Raw genomic sequence first — 16780 nt, forward strand, 5'->3', positions numbered from 1 at the left:
TGAAGAAGAAAATAAGAAATACCTTGCTATTAAAGGACAGATGTGCTCAGGATCGCACAGACTGCTCTGGCCTTTTCATATATAAAGCAAGGTAAAAACGCTGCTCCTTCACACTCGTCTCTTCCTCCCTCCGTTCCACCGACTGTCGGCGTCTTTAGCTATGCCAGAGGTTACCAATCCACAGAAAACCTGGCTTCTGCATCAAAGACAGGTGGTGAGGGAAAGAAAAGGTAAAAATAAGAACATAAAAAGAAAAAAAAAAAGCAGAAGGAGGGAGAATGGCTTCCCCTGATGATCACCCAAGGCAAAACAAAGGAAGCCTGAAGAGACGGCAATCCAGGTTTGCTGGAATCCAAGTGGCAGTCCCTCTCTCCGCAGGCGAGGCAGGGCAGCGAGTGCCGGGTGCCGGCAGGATTGGCTGTGCGCAGTAGGCAGGGTGGTGACCAAAATGGCTGACTAATGAACTGAACCCAGCATCCAGGCTCATGTGATCAGCCGCTCCGAGCGCAGGGCTGGCGATTCCCAGGATGCTGCCCAGACGCTGCTGATGCACGGATGGCAATTAGGCTCTCGTCATCTGCAGCACCTTCTCCACAGGCTCCGCGAGCAGGCACAAGGCGCCAGGCAGGCTCCTCGCCCGCCACAAAGGCGGGCAGAGCCACAGCACGAAGCACACAAAGGCACATTTGTATTCCTTTCACACGCCTGGGTGTCACTGCAGGAATTAAATCAGAACCTTTGTTTTCATAGCAGGGGTGCAAGTCACGGTTCGGTTTATTCGCTGAGCAACCTTCCCAAAGGGTCCCTCTGAGCTAAGATTTCCCCACACAATGCTAGGATGGGTTTATCCTCTCAGGGAAACAGTGAGTGGAAAAAGGCCTGTCTCTAAGCATTTTGGTGATCTAGGATTAAGCACTTTTCACATGGAAGAACAATGAGAGACACCACTACAAACACATGCAGATACACGACTGTATCTTACACTTCAAAAAAACTCATCTGAAAGTTGGTCCTGCTCAGGCGAGGGCAATGCAGCAGGATTTACCTCTAAGCAGGCAGAGAAACAGGCTTTCAGGCCCCAAGAACAAGGTGACAGCACTGTGTCACTTCCCCTGTCCCCAAATCTCTCCAGGGAGAGGAGATTCCAGGTCAGGCAACCTTCTTATTTCTGAGGTCACTACTTCCCCAGGGGGTGGGACATGATGGCACCACTGCCTCAACTACACAAGGCAACAATGAATAAGCTCGTCTTATTTGATTCTGTGTGGCTCCAGTAGCTTTGTGGAGAGCAGATGGGTAGTGGCTATCCAAAATCCCTCCCCACACATGAATTCAGAGCAGTCTGACTGTTAAGCTAAAAAGTGCATTGATAGGAAAAAATTAATGAATCCTGCATCGGACTGTAATTATTTTTCATGCCTTTTCTTTCCTAAAGAGATACTCTAACTGACTTGTGTCTATTTCTTAGTGAAACACAAACATTGATTGCTTGATACAGAATCCAGTGTGCCAACACATAAAGCTCTGTGAAAACGCCCCCATTGTGGAAAAAGCCCCTCATAAAAGTAAGGGGAAAAAGGGGGTTAGGAGCTGCTATTTCCAACAGAGGAAGCAGTTGCTTTCAGTGAGAACTCCCTGCTTGGTGCACAACGTTTTGACTCAGCACCTCTTTCCCCCATCAGATACAACTGAATTGCCAGGCAGCCTGTTATCACAGAGATACAAGGGAGAATGATTTCACAAGCGACAGCAGTTACTGTTGTTCCTTCTCCCTAGGAAAGAACGGGGTTTAGAAACTGCACCGACAGCCCTATCACTCCCACGATGTTCATCCATCCCTCCTTCCCACAAGGACGGCCTCTAGGCTTAGCATTCCCATTGTGCCACTCCAAACCAGTTGCAGAAGAACAGCCATGACATCAACCTTACCAGCCTTTTGAAAGGCTCTAACAAACAGCCAAGAGTCACAATAAACGCTTTGGAATCAATCAAGCGCCATAAGTTATTACACAAGCTATTATCCCCCACACCCAGTTATCAGACAGTTTAATCTTTTGGTTTGGAACCGAGCTGTTTCACAAGCAGCGTTAGGTGTAGCCCTTCAACTGGTTTTCTTTTATGCCATGTGCTGCTTCTTCACATGAACAACTAAGAGAAACCAGGCTGCCCGTTCCAGCTCAGCTGTGTTCTCAGCCTCCTGTTCCAGCTGCAACTGCAAATACTCCATAGGGACATTTAAAGGACTTGAAAAACATTTTCCGGCTGTGATTCATTTTAGTTTATCAGCATGTTTAAAAACAAAGCTTTAGACCCAATAAACCACTCACAGTTTTTGAACAATTGCCACCTTAAAAGAAACTGAGCTACTTCACCTCTGTGAAACAGTACCTTTACTCCAAGACACAAAAAATATACAATTCAGATCATACATCTGTATCTTTGATAAGTCATCACAAATTATATGCTTAGAACTCTGATGAGTTTTATTTGATTTTTTTTTTAAATAAGTTCAGAACTTGTTCATTGAGCTGATTTTTTTTTCCTGGCATAGTTCTGACACGGGTATTTGCAGACCTATGAACTCTCTGGCAGTGCAGAGGCAGCTGTAATCCCCGGGCTCCAGCACACAGTGGAATTCACACCTACAGCATAAAACCAAAGGACTTCCCTTCCCAATGCAGCATCCAGGGTAAGCTAAGGCAAGCAGCAGAACCATAAAAAATACAGGTAATGCCCATAAGTCAGCTACAGTACCGTGGGAAGTAAAAACTCTACTCAGAAAAGGAAAAGACAAACCCAACCCAACTCACCCCAAGCAGCTTTCCTGTGACTTACTGACCTGAGAGCCTTTCATCACCACCTGGAGACACAGGACAAACACTTCCCTACGCCTATCCTGTGCCTCAAAGCTATAAAGCAGCACAACATCTAATAAAGAAATAAAAGAAAGGTACCAAATATTTGTATTTTCATAAAGCCGCTGATAAACCTACCACACAACTCAAGGCCAAGGGATAAAGCCCTATGAGCATGTAGTGAGCTGTCAAAGGACAAAACAAAACCAAGCCTAGGCATAAACAAAGAGGAGGTTGTTAAAGAAGAACCACTTTCTCAATCTCAAACGAGTCAGGCAGCCTCAACTGGTCCAACAAAATCCTGTATTAACCACAATGGAAAAAGTGGAGAGGCTTTGGCCACACCACAGAACAAGGCACGGTTTTGTAAATACGTTTCAAGATGAAGGAATCAGACATTGACTGTGTTGGAAACTCAAGACTGAACTTAAGCGCTCCATCAGCCACGAGTATTTGAAAGCTCAACTGTGCTGGCAAGCATTCTTGGTTTCAAAAGCTGTACAAATTGTAATTATCTAGGCAATAAAACAAATTCCTCAACAATCGTTTGGGCTCCAGAGGGCACCTCAACAAGTTCTACTCCCAGCGTTCAATCATTAGGAGGAAACTTTCCTCAACCACTGTGTAGAGACTGAGGAGCAGCCAAGCAGCAACATGGCAACGCTGGCAGACGAGGTTATCGCTTCAGCTGGCCGCATTCCTTCTGGTTATTTAAAATCGCAGGAGACCACAGAACCATGAAAAAGTCACTGACACAGGGAACAGGAACCGCTGCCAAAGGGAACTGTCCGGTGGCAGCAGTGCATCTAACACAGCTGCTCCGAGTGTCTGAGAAGGACAACAATGCCAGAGGGAACACCATGCAAATAGGATACACCATGTGAATAGGATACACATTCTGAGGAAACAGAGGATTCTCAAATAACAGGGGCTCTTGGAACCCTGAAAGCTAAAACCGTGAGTGGGCAAAAGAAAGTTTAACAACCCAAAAAACAGTGACACAATTGCTTAATTCCTGGCATAAACGACAAACTAGGTTTTGTCAACCCACTGTAAAATACAGAGATCTTGGGGAAGGATCCAAGCAGCTTCCATAACTGAGGGTACAATTAAAAAGAGGGAAGGAAAAGCTGACTATAGTATCATGATATCTGGTGTGTTTCAGCGAGAGAAGGGAATGGTTTGGGGTTTTTTTATTTCGGGTTTTGTTGATGTTGGTTTTTTAAGACAGCATAATCCAGCTGCTTTTACTGTATTTAGAAGGTATTCTAAAGGTTTTACTGCAGCTCAGGACGTTTAAGTAACTCATCTTGTTCTTTCTTTCTGTCCAGAACCATCTGTATCAAAACTGGATCACCTCACGTCTGGAACCATCTCATCTCCCCTACCTCGTCAATAAGAAAATTTGGGTAAGATGGAGAAAGAGCAGTTGGAGCTGGAAAAAATATGTCTGAGAGAAAAACTGTAGAGAAAATAAAGTTGGAATAGAGACATTTTCCTATAATTTCAGTCAGATATTCTTTACTGATGTTTGCCCACTGCAGGGCTGGCACCACTGCCCCAGTAACACAGGCACCAGGCCTTCCCTGGGCACCAAGAACCCCAGTGCTGACTTCCAAAACTCTAATCAGCTCACAGGCAACAAATGCACTTTCTAGATTTTCAAATATAACATTAAATAGCTGTACAGCACCTTCACAATCCTGTGGCAAGACCAAGAGAGAACAGTTTGATATTGCATCATAACAGGGGAAAAAAAACCAAAAAAAACAATTTCAAAGAAAATTCCAAAATACTCTGAAATACTGGTTTTCAGTGTATCAGTCACTACGTCCACTAGAACATGTAAAGACAATACACACTACTTATTTTGATGACTACTTGTGGAAAGGACCTTCTGGCACTGCAGGGAGGAACTCATGCTCCAGCAGAGAACACCCATCACTGAAACTGCTGCTCTCAGTTTACAGCTACCACAGAGTATTAGTATTCATAGACTATAATCACCTGTTTTCAACACACGCACGAGACAGAAATAGCTTCCTTCACACTCCTCAGTTTATTTGAACTCCAAATATAACTCCAGCGTTGAAGAATGAAAGGAAGCAGGCACAAACGATTACCTCGGGTACTATTGCGGAGCAGGAACAGTCGATGCCGAGTGGCTGTATGTTATGGCAAGATGAATTCAGGATAGTTGAGAAAAGCCTGTGAAACAGGGTCTCACCAGCCACTGATGGGTCTCCCCAGGAACACCACCACAGATCTGACAATCTTTATAACGCAGCTCACAATTAACACCGCCACGCCTCAGTGCTGCACACTATAAACACTGCTTGGAGGAGATGCGAACACGACAGCACCTGCAAGGCTCCCTACTCCACAGGCAGGAGGACTGAGCTCAGCAGCTAAACGCACAGCACGCTTTCCGTGCCAGAACAAAGTTCTACCTGCTGCTTTAATGGCAAGAGTCAGTGCAGAGTGAGGCTAACTGTGGGGTAAAGCACTGCCCATCCAAAGAGATTCTACGCTAAATCCTTGAGCACAAACATACCCAACTCAGCACCTCTGTCTGGGCACATCTGCACACAAGGCTTCTTACAACAAAGTTTGAACAGCAAAAGCATGATGGCCAAGATTAAACGTTATTCTTAAAGGCTTTTTTTCCATCAGAAAAGACTCAGTCCCTTGCACACACCTCACAGGACCACAACAAGTAATGATTTCCTGATGAGCGGAAAAAAACAAGGTAAAAATAAAGGTTTTAACAGTGAGATTTCAGTTTAAACAGCAACCCATTGCAGACGGAGTTCTGTCTGTAGTCCAGAAGTTTGCAGTCAGAGAGAGCACTTTATATAGCTCAAAACAAAGTCAGGGCATCTCAGCTGCTCTTGGCATTACAGAAATTGGCTTCTTACCTCACTGCTTGCAGCTGTGCTGAGTAATAGCTTAATAAAGTACACCTGCTTTGAAAGGAGAGAGGGACGGAGAAAAGAAAGATACCCACCCTACAATAATCAGCAAACTGGAGTCCCACCTGGGATGTAGGCAGGAGGAGACAAAGTAAAGGCCAAAAGCTCTGTCCCTCACACCCTGGCCCAAGCCAGAAGCCAAGGCTACTGGCTATTTCAAGATGGATGGATGGATTGAAAAGGGAAGTTCTCTTCCACATGCACCCACACAGGTAGTTTTTATTTGAAAATCATAGGCAGGAACTCCTTCACAGTACCCCAGCTGGACATAACAAAGGGCGCTACGGCGCAGAGAAACATTTCCCGCCCAACACGCCCCACACAAGCACCCACGCAGGAACGCTTCAGCCCTGCCAAGTAACACCCAAAGTTTGTCCTCAACACCAGCGCTTCAGGGACGCCCAAGCAGGTGCCTTCCACCTCTAACCTAATCTCAAGCCAAGGACCGGCTTCAAAGGATGGCATGAACTTTCTGCAGATTAAAGGACCCAAAAAGAAGAGAAGTCTCCATCACAAACAGTGTTTGCTGGCCCTTCTCTGGCTGTGTCATCACACGCTGCCCAGGGAGCAGTCAAGGCCCCTGACACCCAAAGCCCTGCCAGGCCAGGGGTGGTTTTATAGGATCATGGTATAGGTTGGGGTGGAAGGGATCTCAACGCCCATCCAGTTCCAACCCCTGCCCTGGGCAGGGACACCTCCCACGGGATCAGGGGCTCCAAGCCCCATCCAGCCTGGCCTTGGACACCTCCAGGGATGGGGCAGCCACGGCTGCTGGGGGCAACCTGGGCCAGGGCCTCCCTCACAGCAAAACATTTCTGCCTAAGATCCCATCTCAGTCTCCCCTCTTTCAGCTGAAAGCCGTTCCCCTCGCCCTGTCCCTGCCCTCCGTGATGCAGAGCCCCTCCCCAGGTTTCCCGGAGCCCCTTTCAGCCCCGGCGGCTGCTCTAAGGCGTCCCCGCAGCCTTCTCCCCCCCGGGCTGCACGGCCCCGCCCGCCCCGGCCCCGCTCCCGGCACTCACGGCCAACGATGCCCTGCGGCCGCGGGCAGCTCAGCACCAGCACGGGCGACGCGGGGCTCCAGGCGCCGGGCGGGGCGGCGGCTCCATGGCCGGGGTACAGCAGGAAGAAAGGCGGCGAGGCAGGGCGCTCCTCCTCCTCCTCCTCGTCCCGCTGCTCCATGCCGGCCCCGTCCCGGGAACTTTCGGGCAGCGGCGGCCGCTCCGCCTCCGCCATCGCCGCCCGGGAAGCAGGGAGCGGCTGTCCCCGCCCCCTTCCTTCCTCCGCCCCGGCCCCCTCCCCTCGGAGCCCCCCTCCTCCCTCGCAGGGAACTCCCACGGCCCCGCGGGGATGGACCAGAGAGCCGGGCGAAACCCCATCCCCGCGGCCCGGGCGATGTGGAGGGGACCTTGTCGCCACCCCTCTTCGAGAGGGTCTGGCTTTCTCCCAGCCTCGTGCCCTTAACCCTTTCTTTTTGCTTACCCTTGAGTCCTTTCTCCACACTCTTGAACCCCTTTTCTTTTTCCATGCCCTTAAACCCCTTTTTTCCCATATCCTTAAAGGCATTTATTTTCCCATATCCTTAAACCCCTTTATTTTCCATACCCTGAACCCTTTTCCTTTTTCCATGCCTTTAACACTTTCTTTTTTTATACCTTTAACACTTCTTTTTCCATGCCCTTACCATTTTCTTTCTCCATAGAATCATAGAATGGCTTGGGCTCAAAGCCCATCAGTGCCACCCCCTGCCATGGGCAGGGACACCTCCCACCGGATCAAGGTCCTCAAAGTCCCATCCAACCTGGCCTTGAAACCCTCCAGGAACGGGGCAACCACGGCTGCTCTGGGCAACCTGGGCCAGGGCCTCCCCACCCTCACAGCAAAACATTTCTCCCTCTCATCTCAAACTCCCCTCTTCCAGCTTCAAACCATTCCCCCTCATCCTGTCCCTGCTCTCCCTGATCCAGAGCCCCTTCCCAGCTTTCCAGTTACGTGTCAAGTGTGCACACGACTGTCCCTGGTATTACCGTGCTCCAAGCAACTGGGAAGGATGCAGGACAGGTACCTCCACAGCTCTGTGGGGTGGTTCAGGAGACGTGTAGCTGTGCAAACACCTCAGTCCTAACCCGTGTTAGGTGCTGCTGGGGCAGATCCCACCACCAGTCCTCTCTGAGCAGGGTGGCCAGCAGATGCCAAGCAGGAGCCCGGTGAGGATGAGGTGCATCCCATGGCTGAGGCACATTGCTTGGCAGTGTCAGCGCCTCCTCCAGGAACATCATTGGAAAAAGGAAAAAAAAAAAATAAAGTGTTAATTGGGACCTTGCTCCAACTCTCACTTATTTTCCTGACAATCATCTGTGGTCCCTTCCCTGTTTCACATGTGCCCATTTTCACTGGGATCTTCAAAACCTATTTACCGTCAGGGATTTCCCTTCAGCATGGAACACCCCCCTAAGAGGCATTTATTGGAGCAACGTTACGGTGTGTCACCTCCCACCGCATTAATCATTCCAGCCATCCCATGATCACTCATACATAAAGCCATGCGGGAAAGAACTATTTATAACTTTGTCCAATCTCCGAACTAACGAACTGAAGATAATGCTGTGTTTAATCTTCATAAAAAAGCAGTGGCACAGTGGCCTGGGAAGACGTGCTGCGCCTGCTGCCAGCCCTAGGCCTCCCGATACACTGCTGGCCCTCTTGCTTGCAGCCCAACATTTCTAGGGAGCGTGTCTCTAACAGCACTCATTTATTATTTCCTTTATATATTACCCAGATGGAAGTTGCCAGAAATTTGCTTGCCAGCTGCCTAAAGCTTTTCAAGGTAACACAAAGCCGCCTCGGATACTCACAGCTTGCTTGCAGATCTGTCAAAGACTGCCAGCTCTCTGTTTTTGCACAGTGCAAAACACACGTGAGCAGCTGCTGTAGGAAGAAGATCAGTTAGTATCTCTCCTGGAAATTTTCTGCATCCCTTGTAATGCCTATTTTTACACAATACCATTCCTCCCCGAAAAAGCACCTAAGCTGCTATTTTTCTCACCATGTTGCCTTTTACCAACTTCTTTGCAAGGCTTCAGGAGCATAGCTTAGCATTACCAGTGGCTCCTCCATCATGATCCCAGGTGCGGGCTTGGGAAAAGCTCTAGTTCCTTCGCTGGTAAGGCTGGGACCCATGGAAAGCCAAGCATTTCTCACTGGGAAGAGCAAGCGGCCACACACACAGTGAGGGAGGATGAGTAAGCACAAGCAAAGGATGCTTCTGTCCCCACATTACACATCTCAGCTGAGGCCAGAAGAGGTGTTCAGTGGCCTTTTCAAGCAAGCCTCCCTTTTGCCTCTGTGACCTGCTCAAAGAATGAGACCTGGAGTTAAGTACATTCCTTGGCCCAAGGATCTGAGCTGGCCCCATTTTCCCTGGAAAAGTGGGGCTCCAGACTGCAAGTTCTGTCTTAAAACAATTGCTTCCAGGAACCCTCAGATTCCAAATGCCCTCCAGCTTTTGACCTCACATAGAAGTGGTGGCTCCCTTTTGCTACATGCAGAGGCTACATTAATTGCTCCGTCCCAGGAGGTTCTGTTGATCTCAACACCTTTCTTCCCCTCGGCAGGGATTTTGCCACATGAAAAGCATAGACAGCCTCAGCCTCAGCCACTTCGGGAGGTGAGGAATTAATCCTTCCTGCTGCACTTCCCTGCGACCTTTCCTCTTCCCACACAGAGCCCTGCTGCTGGCACAGGCTGGAAGTCCCAGCACTGACCTGAAACACCAGGTTTTCCTTCTCTGCTGCCATCAACTCTGCCGGCCCTTGCAGTACTTTCCATCACCCCTGCCATGGAAAATGCCATGGCTCTCCCAGGCAGAGATCTCCCAGGCAGTTTCAGGTAGGGAATCAATTCTCAGTGCCGCATAGCAATTTTTTCATTACAAAGTTGCAGCGTTTAACTGCTGTTTAGGCTGCGAGCAGCAGGGGGCAAACAAATGCAGGGTCATTAATATCAGCAGAACCCGTCCTTCCACTCTTTTGTCCATCTGCCTACGGTGCCAGAATCCTCTGCAAAATCGCTGTGCATAGCTCCCCATCGCATGGGTCCGGCGCTGATAAGGACTACAGGAAGCCTCCTTACTACTGTTCCCACCTGTCCAGCTAAAGTTGATTGGCTTTCTACCTCTCCCTGCAACAACCAGATTTGAAAACTAACAAAATACTCTGCAGGCAGCATTACCAGCATGTTCCTGGCAGTAACAGGTCTGGAGAGTAAAGGTTCACATCGACACCTATGGAAGCACATTTCACTGGCAGAAGCCGAATGGAACACCAACATGTTTGAGTTGCAGCGTCCAGCCTGTCACAGGCTCCAAATGCATACTCCTGTTTAGGCTTCCCCCAAGACTATCACACAAAACAAAACAAAATAAACCCCAAAACAACCTCCTTAGATACCAATACTTCCATAGCGTGAAATAGCATTTATTGACAAGATAATTATTCCCTTCAAGTGATTTCGCACAGAAAACAGACAACATTGCCCCTCAGGTGCTACCAATACACAAATGGAGACATGGGCTCTGGGCAACCTGCCTCAGACACAAATGCAGCTCTTCCCTGAGACAGCATTTGTGAATGAAAACGGAATCAGTCCCTCCTCCCTGACAGCCTGAACTGGAACTGGCTGCTCAGGCAGCTCCCAGCAAGAACTACAGCATGGGTTTAAATGTGCTTTCCCACCAGAAAACATGGAAGTAATCAAAACATTTTGAAGCTTACTTTCAAACTGAAGACAATGTTAGGTCTTACCTATTTGTCCTGCATCAGTGCTACATTAGAACTCCAACAGCAGCTAACATATTTACCAAAAATGAAATGGATGTATTTATCCCAGATATAAATAATTATGAAATCCAGAAAAGTCCTTGCTTTGTTTCTCACTGAATTCATAAAACCATAGAATCACCAGGTTGGAAAAGACCTCTTGGATCATTGAGTCCAACCAAAGTCTGAAATGGAAACAGTACCTCAGGCCACACAGGATTTAAGTAATGGCTTTCTTTAAGAAGAAGATGCAAGTAAGACTAAGAGGAGCTTATTCTTAACGAGAATTAGATAAAATTCCATAAGCACACGTTTCATCCTGCAACTCCACACAGAAAAAGGATAGACTAGAACAAGAGGGTAAAAAGGAGATGAAGGCAGTGACAGCTGCAAAGCCCCATCCTCGTCCGCGCTGGGAGGTCCCTCCATCCCACCCCTATCTCCCCACGGGTCCCACACAGCCCACTGCATTCCCTTCACTTGGCATATCCCCTGCAGTCTCCCAAAGCTGGTATTTACAGTACAGAACAACAATGGGATTACAAGAGAGAAAAAACACTTTTAACGCACAGGCTGGGAGAGGAAAAGGCCCTGTGCTGCTTTCAGAGGTGGCCCCTGCTGAAAAGCATCCTCTGAACAAAACCAAACACCACCCTCTGCCCCACTCCCATTTTCTTAAGGATAAAAATCACACTATTTTTATAAAACTTTTATTGGATCTGGTAGTGCTCCTGGCAGCTCTCAAAACCAGAGAAAAATAACCATTACTGAAGCTTCCTGCTCTTCTTAACTCCAGCGCGGATGCCAGACAGCTCCCCGCCATATCTTTGCAATTCCCTCCGAACCTCGCGGACCTGGCCCTTGCGGCGAATCTTAGCACGCCGAAACTTCTCCCGATGCTTGACCCTGGGGTTGCGATCAATCTTCTTCCTTTTGGGCGTAAGGCCTTTGTTCTTGATCATCTGATAGGTCACACCCCTCTTTTTATTTGGATCTTCTTCTTCTAACACCCCTTCTTCTTCAAGCGTGTCTTTGTGTTCAGGTCTCTTTCTCTTGAGTTTCAGCTTCTCCTCCATCATCTTATAGTATTTCAGAGCAGCCTCTCCATCCAGGTCTGACTCCTCTGATGCTTCATCAGCGCCAGCCTGGCCATTAGCAAGCACAGGAGTGCGTTTTGGTTTGGTTTTCCTAACATCCAGTGGGAGAAACACTGCAAACTTCTTCTCCTTCTGTAATTTATTTTCCTTTTTATCATAGTAATTTTTCAGAAGCAGACGAACTTGTGGGGATAACTTTTGATCTATAACAGCTAAGTCATTGATTATATTCCTATAAGCAACCAGCCTCTCGATAATGGGGTGGCTATGAACCGGCACCCTCTTGGACTTCAACACCAAATAGAAACTGATATTGGCACAGTAATTCAAGTAGAGATGATACTTAGTCTGCAGATAGCGGCTGCCTTTCCCCTGCGGGATCGTGCCATTTTTGACCATCTGCAGCAGTGGATGCAGTTCGTCCTTGAGCTCCATTAACTTGACCTCAAAGTCCTCGATCAGCTGCAGGAGCTCAGGGGACTCCTGCTTCAGCAGCTTCAGCTGCTCCTTCTTGGAAAGGGCTTGCAAATCCTTGTCAATCTTCTGCCCCTTGCTATCGTGGGTTTTCTGCTGCTCAGCCATGTAGTCCTGGATCACGTCCAGCCCATAATCATCTTCCCCTAAGTCCTGCACCAACCGCCTCTGGATGACCTGAGCCTCCTGCTCCTCTTCCTCCTCCTCAGCATCAACTTCTTGTTGGTTGCGCTTGCCCTTGGCCTGGGCGTCAGTCCCATAGTCTGTGTCGTAGTAAAGCTGCTTACGTTGGCCCCAGGAGAGCTCATGGGGGAGCTTGGTGTCCTTGTGGTGCTCCTCCAAGTCGCTTTCCATGGACAGGTCTCCATCTTCATCTTCAACTTCATCTCCAATCTCATGTCCATCCTCTTCGTCATCTTCTCCATCCTCCTCCTCACCTTCTCCAACCTCCTCTGCACTGTGGTCCAGGAAAAGATCCACCGACCCCCGTTCCTCCTCCTCCTCCTCCTCCTCCTCCTCCTCTTCTTCTTCTTCCTCTTCCTCCTCCTCCTCCTCTTCTTCTTCCTCCTCGCCGTCCCCATCCTCCTCCTCGCTGTCCCCCTCGGGCAGCTGCAGCCCCAGCACCTCCTCCTCGTCGTCCTCGCTGTCCCCCGCCTCGTCCCCGCTCTCCAGGGCCGCCATCACCGCCCGGAACTGCGCCTCCTCCTTCTCCTCCTCCTCCTGCTGCTGCTGCTGCACCTGCTGCAGGTCGAGGTCGTCCTCGGGCTCCTCGTCGGGCGCATGGCGGGGTCGGCGCGGGGCCGGGGCGCGGGGCGGCCGCAGGAGGGTGCCCCGCCGGGTCCTCATGGCCGCGCTCCGGGGCTGCCGCCGCTTCCGCTTCCGCTGCCGTCACTGCCGCCTCCGGCCCCCAGCCCCGGCCTCCTGCGGCCGGTCACACCTCCGTTGGAGCGGCCGGGCCTGCTGCCCGCGCTGCTGGAAGGGACCCCAAACCCCACCCAGGGCCACCCCTGCCAGGGGCAGGGACACCTCCCACGGGATCAGGGGCTCCAAGCCCCATCCAGCCTGGCCTTGAACCCCTCCAGGGATGGGGCAGCCACGGCTTCTCACCCATTACAAACCATGGAATTCACTAATTATTAACGCCAGCATAAAGATGGGGAGAGAGCAATTTCAAGCAATTCTGTTGTGTGAGTTCAATAAGAAATGTAAATCGGCACTGTAAACCCAACACTGCCAAGCCCACCCCTGAGCCATATCCCTAAGCACCACATCCACACCCCTTTTAAACCCCTCAAGGGACGAAGACTCCACCGTTTCCCTGGGCAGCTTCCTCTAATGCTCCAGAACCCCTTCTGTGAATGTCCAATGAACCCCTTCCTAATGTCCAATCTAAACCTCCCCTGGTACAACTTGAAACCGTTTCCTCTTGTTTTATCGCTTGTTACTTGGGAGAAGACGCCAAAACATACCTCACTCCCCAGAGCCCTCTCCCTCCAATTACCGCATTTTCCAGCATCTCAACAACTGCCTGCAAGAGGTTTGCCACAACCAACCAAAACACCATCAAAGCATTCATCAACTCCAGGACACCAAGATTCTGTGCTTACTGAAATAAATAGACCCGTTTCTTGTTGGCAAAAATGTGTAGATTGTAATGGATCTTGTTTCGATTAATGAATTTTATCCTAAGCTTTAAATTTCATAGGTAAAAACAGCAAGTATTTTTGCACCTACCTAACAGCTGCTGGCAGAGGTTTATGTGCTTTCCAAATACCCCACAAAGATACCTTCAGGACGTAGCTGCAAGTTCAAAGTTTATTCCTTTCAGTTAAGCATCTGATTTATAGGTGAAATCCCTCCAGGTCTGAAGTATGGTTGAGTTTCTTCTACCATTTGGTTTCTAACAGAGTACTACAGACCCATGAGGAGCTGTGGGATGCGGGCAGCCGCTAGACAAGGATTTATTTTCTCAGTGGTGGCAGGTACCAGCAATGATAGTGCCACTTAGTAAGAAAAGAGTGCCTTTTTCCTCCTTGGCAGGGTTTCTTCACCTAAATGCACAGACACATACAACTGCTACCTATGTAGTAATCTTACAACGAGTGGAATAAAAAAGGCAAGATAAAAAATGCAACTGACATCTGTCCCCTCCTAAACCAAAACTTCTCAGTACTCAGTTCCCTACAACCAGAGCGAAGTTTCAGAGAGAAAAAGAAGTATTTGAAGACCTCCCTGGGCACATCTGGGATACATATAGACTGTCCCGAGTATTTCCCTTTGCCAAATTTTGTCTTTACAGGGATACAGGGATCTTCTGGCAGGAGCCAGGCCCATGCTAAGCAGCTGTGGATCAGCCTTTAGGCTGCAAGGTGAAGGCAGGCTGTGGAGCTGAGTGGCTGCTGCTTCACCATCTCCTGCGCTCCTTGGATCAGACTTTTTCCACCAAGAGACAGGTGTGCCCAGGCCATGAGGGAAGGAGCAATTCTGATTTTCAGGATCTGGGGACCCCTCCTCAGGGGGTTTAAGGCAATCTCTGTTCATTCATGCTCCCATTCTCATCTTGTTTTCTTGCTTGTTTGTCATCCATCACAGAGCACCCAGCCTGGCCTCCCACCTTTCCAAAGGGAAAATCGGATTAATACAGAGCTGACGGAAGCAGCCTGTTTTTAAGAAAGGCAGACAGCCGGGCCATGAGCAGAGGAAGGCACAGTAATTCGTTTAGTCCACACTCAGAAACCCAGAGCCTGATAAATTAAGCAGCCACATGTCCCAGCCAGAGGAGTTCTGCGCAGAACAAGTGCAGGTGGTTTTTCTTACCACAGAGCAGGTGCAAGTTTATTTATAAATATGCTGTCCACCTTCTTGGGGAAAAGGACACGGCAAACAAATAGTAAAGTTAACTGAAACAGAGGGGCTGCACCACTCTACTCACTTTTTGGTGATTCATTTGGATCCTGGTAGATCTGATGGCAGATGAGTCTCACTTATGAGCCTTTCTTCAGACATGCTCAACTTCTCCACGTAGTCACCTCTGGGTCAAAATTTTCCATATCTGCTCTTGCACCAACGATATGTTTTGCTGTAGACAATGACACCTTTTCCAAAGGTGCCTTTTCTGTCCGTGCTGATTTTCAGTTATCATCTGCCCTGGTTACAGGCCTGTATCAGAAAGAGCAACAACTTAATAATATAATCATAGAACTACTGAATCATTAAAGTTTGAAAAGACCTCTAAGCTCATCCAGTCCAAACATCAGCCCAACCCTACCGTGCCTGCTAAACCCAGGTGCCACCTCTATGCGGTTTTTGAACCCCTCCAGGGATGGTGACTCCACTGCTGCCCTGGGCAGCCTCTGCCAGGGCTTACCCACGCTTTGGGTAAAGAAATGTTTCCTATTATCCAATCTAAACCTGCCCTGGCACAACTTGAGGCCATTTCCTGTCACTTGTTTCTTGGGAGAAGAGACCAGCTCCTACCTCACTTGAACCTCCCTACCAACTTGTTTTTTGGTACATGGGAGGTAGTATTTCTTTCATTTGTTAGCCACACCTTGTGGAAATTCTCACTTTACACTGGTTGATCACTAAAACGGAGCCATCCCTGCCGATCAGGTGCTGTCATCTTGCTGCTTAATCCTGTGAGGTTTTGTGTGAAGCCCAGGCCAATTTCTGTGTGGTTAAAATTCCAGGGAACTTTTGCTAGCACGGCTTACAGAAACACAGGCCTCCAATGTGTCTCTGATGGCTTCCATCCAGCAGCAATGTAATGCCCTCATGTTTTAAAACCTGCCCTGTCTAAGTCTAGAGCCTTAGTAACAGATCAGCTTCCACTTGGCCTCTCATCTATTTAAATGGAACTAATGTGTTGTCTCTTAATCCAAAGTTACTTCCTAAGAGCAGGAAAGAAATAGCATCTACAGACGCTTGAACTTCCCTCAGTACTTTCTGTCATCCACTTCTTGTGAAGTTAGACATGACCTCAATTGTGAAGTGATTTACCCAGTTATCAGGAACTGCTCAAGCCAAACCACAACATCAGTGGAAACACCACTACCAGTCAGCGATGTCTGCAGGCCTGTTTTCATCCACTGTTTTTTCTGTTTCTGAGGGATAAGCAAGGAGCAAAGCAAGCTCTAGGACAGACTCCCAGTGGATGGTGTGTTATCCATAGATACCCTTGCCCTGGACAGCTTTCATCCTCCCTACTCCTCACCCAACGTGGCAAGGATACACAAAGACACAACTATTTTGCCTCATCTCATCCAGGCACCTACCCAGCTACCTACATGGAAGATCATGCTTCAGCGTGTCCAGTGGAGGCACAGGACAAGTGAAAGGAGACTGAAGCTACAAGGCTGGTTCCCATTTCATATAATCACAGAGTCACAGAATGGTTTGGGTTGGAAGGGACCTCAAAGCCCATCCAGTTTCAACCCCTTGCAGGGACACCTCCCACTGGATCAGGGGTTCCAAGCCCCATCCAACCTGGCCTTGAACACCTCCAGGGATGTGACAGCCACCGCTGCTCTGGGCAACCTGGGCCAGGGCCTCCCACCCTCACAAGGAAG

The 16780-nt window shown here is 48.9% G+C and overlaps 2 protein-coding genes across 5 annotated transcripts in view; both read right to left on the reverse strand.

Moving 5' to 3' along the window:
- The window catches only part of RUFY3 (RUN and FYVE domain containing 3), a 44251-nt gene extending 37164 nt beyond the window's left edge, over positions 1–7087 (reverse strand). For all 4 annotated transcript variants that reach the window (XR_011337269.1, XM_069855031.1, XM_069855030.1 and 1 more), the window contains exon 1: positions 6847–7087. Coding sequence is in view for 3 of the 4 variants with exons in the window: in XM_069855031.1 (XP_069711132.1) it covers positions 6847–7060 (214 nt within the window). In the remaining variant the exon portion in view is untranslated. The remainder of the gene's footprint in view (positions 1–6846) is intronic.
- A 4248-nt stretch (positions 7088–11335) lies between these two features.
- On the reverse strand, positions 11336–13070 carry UTP3 (UTP3 small subunit processome component). Its single transcript, XM_069854989.1, has one exon. It carries the CDS (start codon positions 13056–13058, stop codon positions 11406–11408), a length of 1653 nt encoding a protein of 550 aa, XP_069711090.1. The 5' UTR covers positions 13059–13070; the 3' UTR covers positions 11336–11405.
- Positions 13071–16780: the final 3710 nt, after the last annotated feature.

The sequence above is a fragment of the Phaenicophaeus curvirostris genome, chromosome 4, assembly GCF_032191515.1.
Source record: "Phaenicophaeus curvirostris isolate KB17595 chromosome 4, BPBGC_Pcur_1.0, whole genome shotgun sequence".
NCBI classification, from domain to species: domain Eukaryota; kingdom Metazoa; phylum Chordata; class Aves; order Cuculiformes; family Cuculidae; genus Phaenicophaeus; species Phaenicophaeus curvirostris.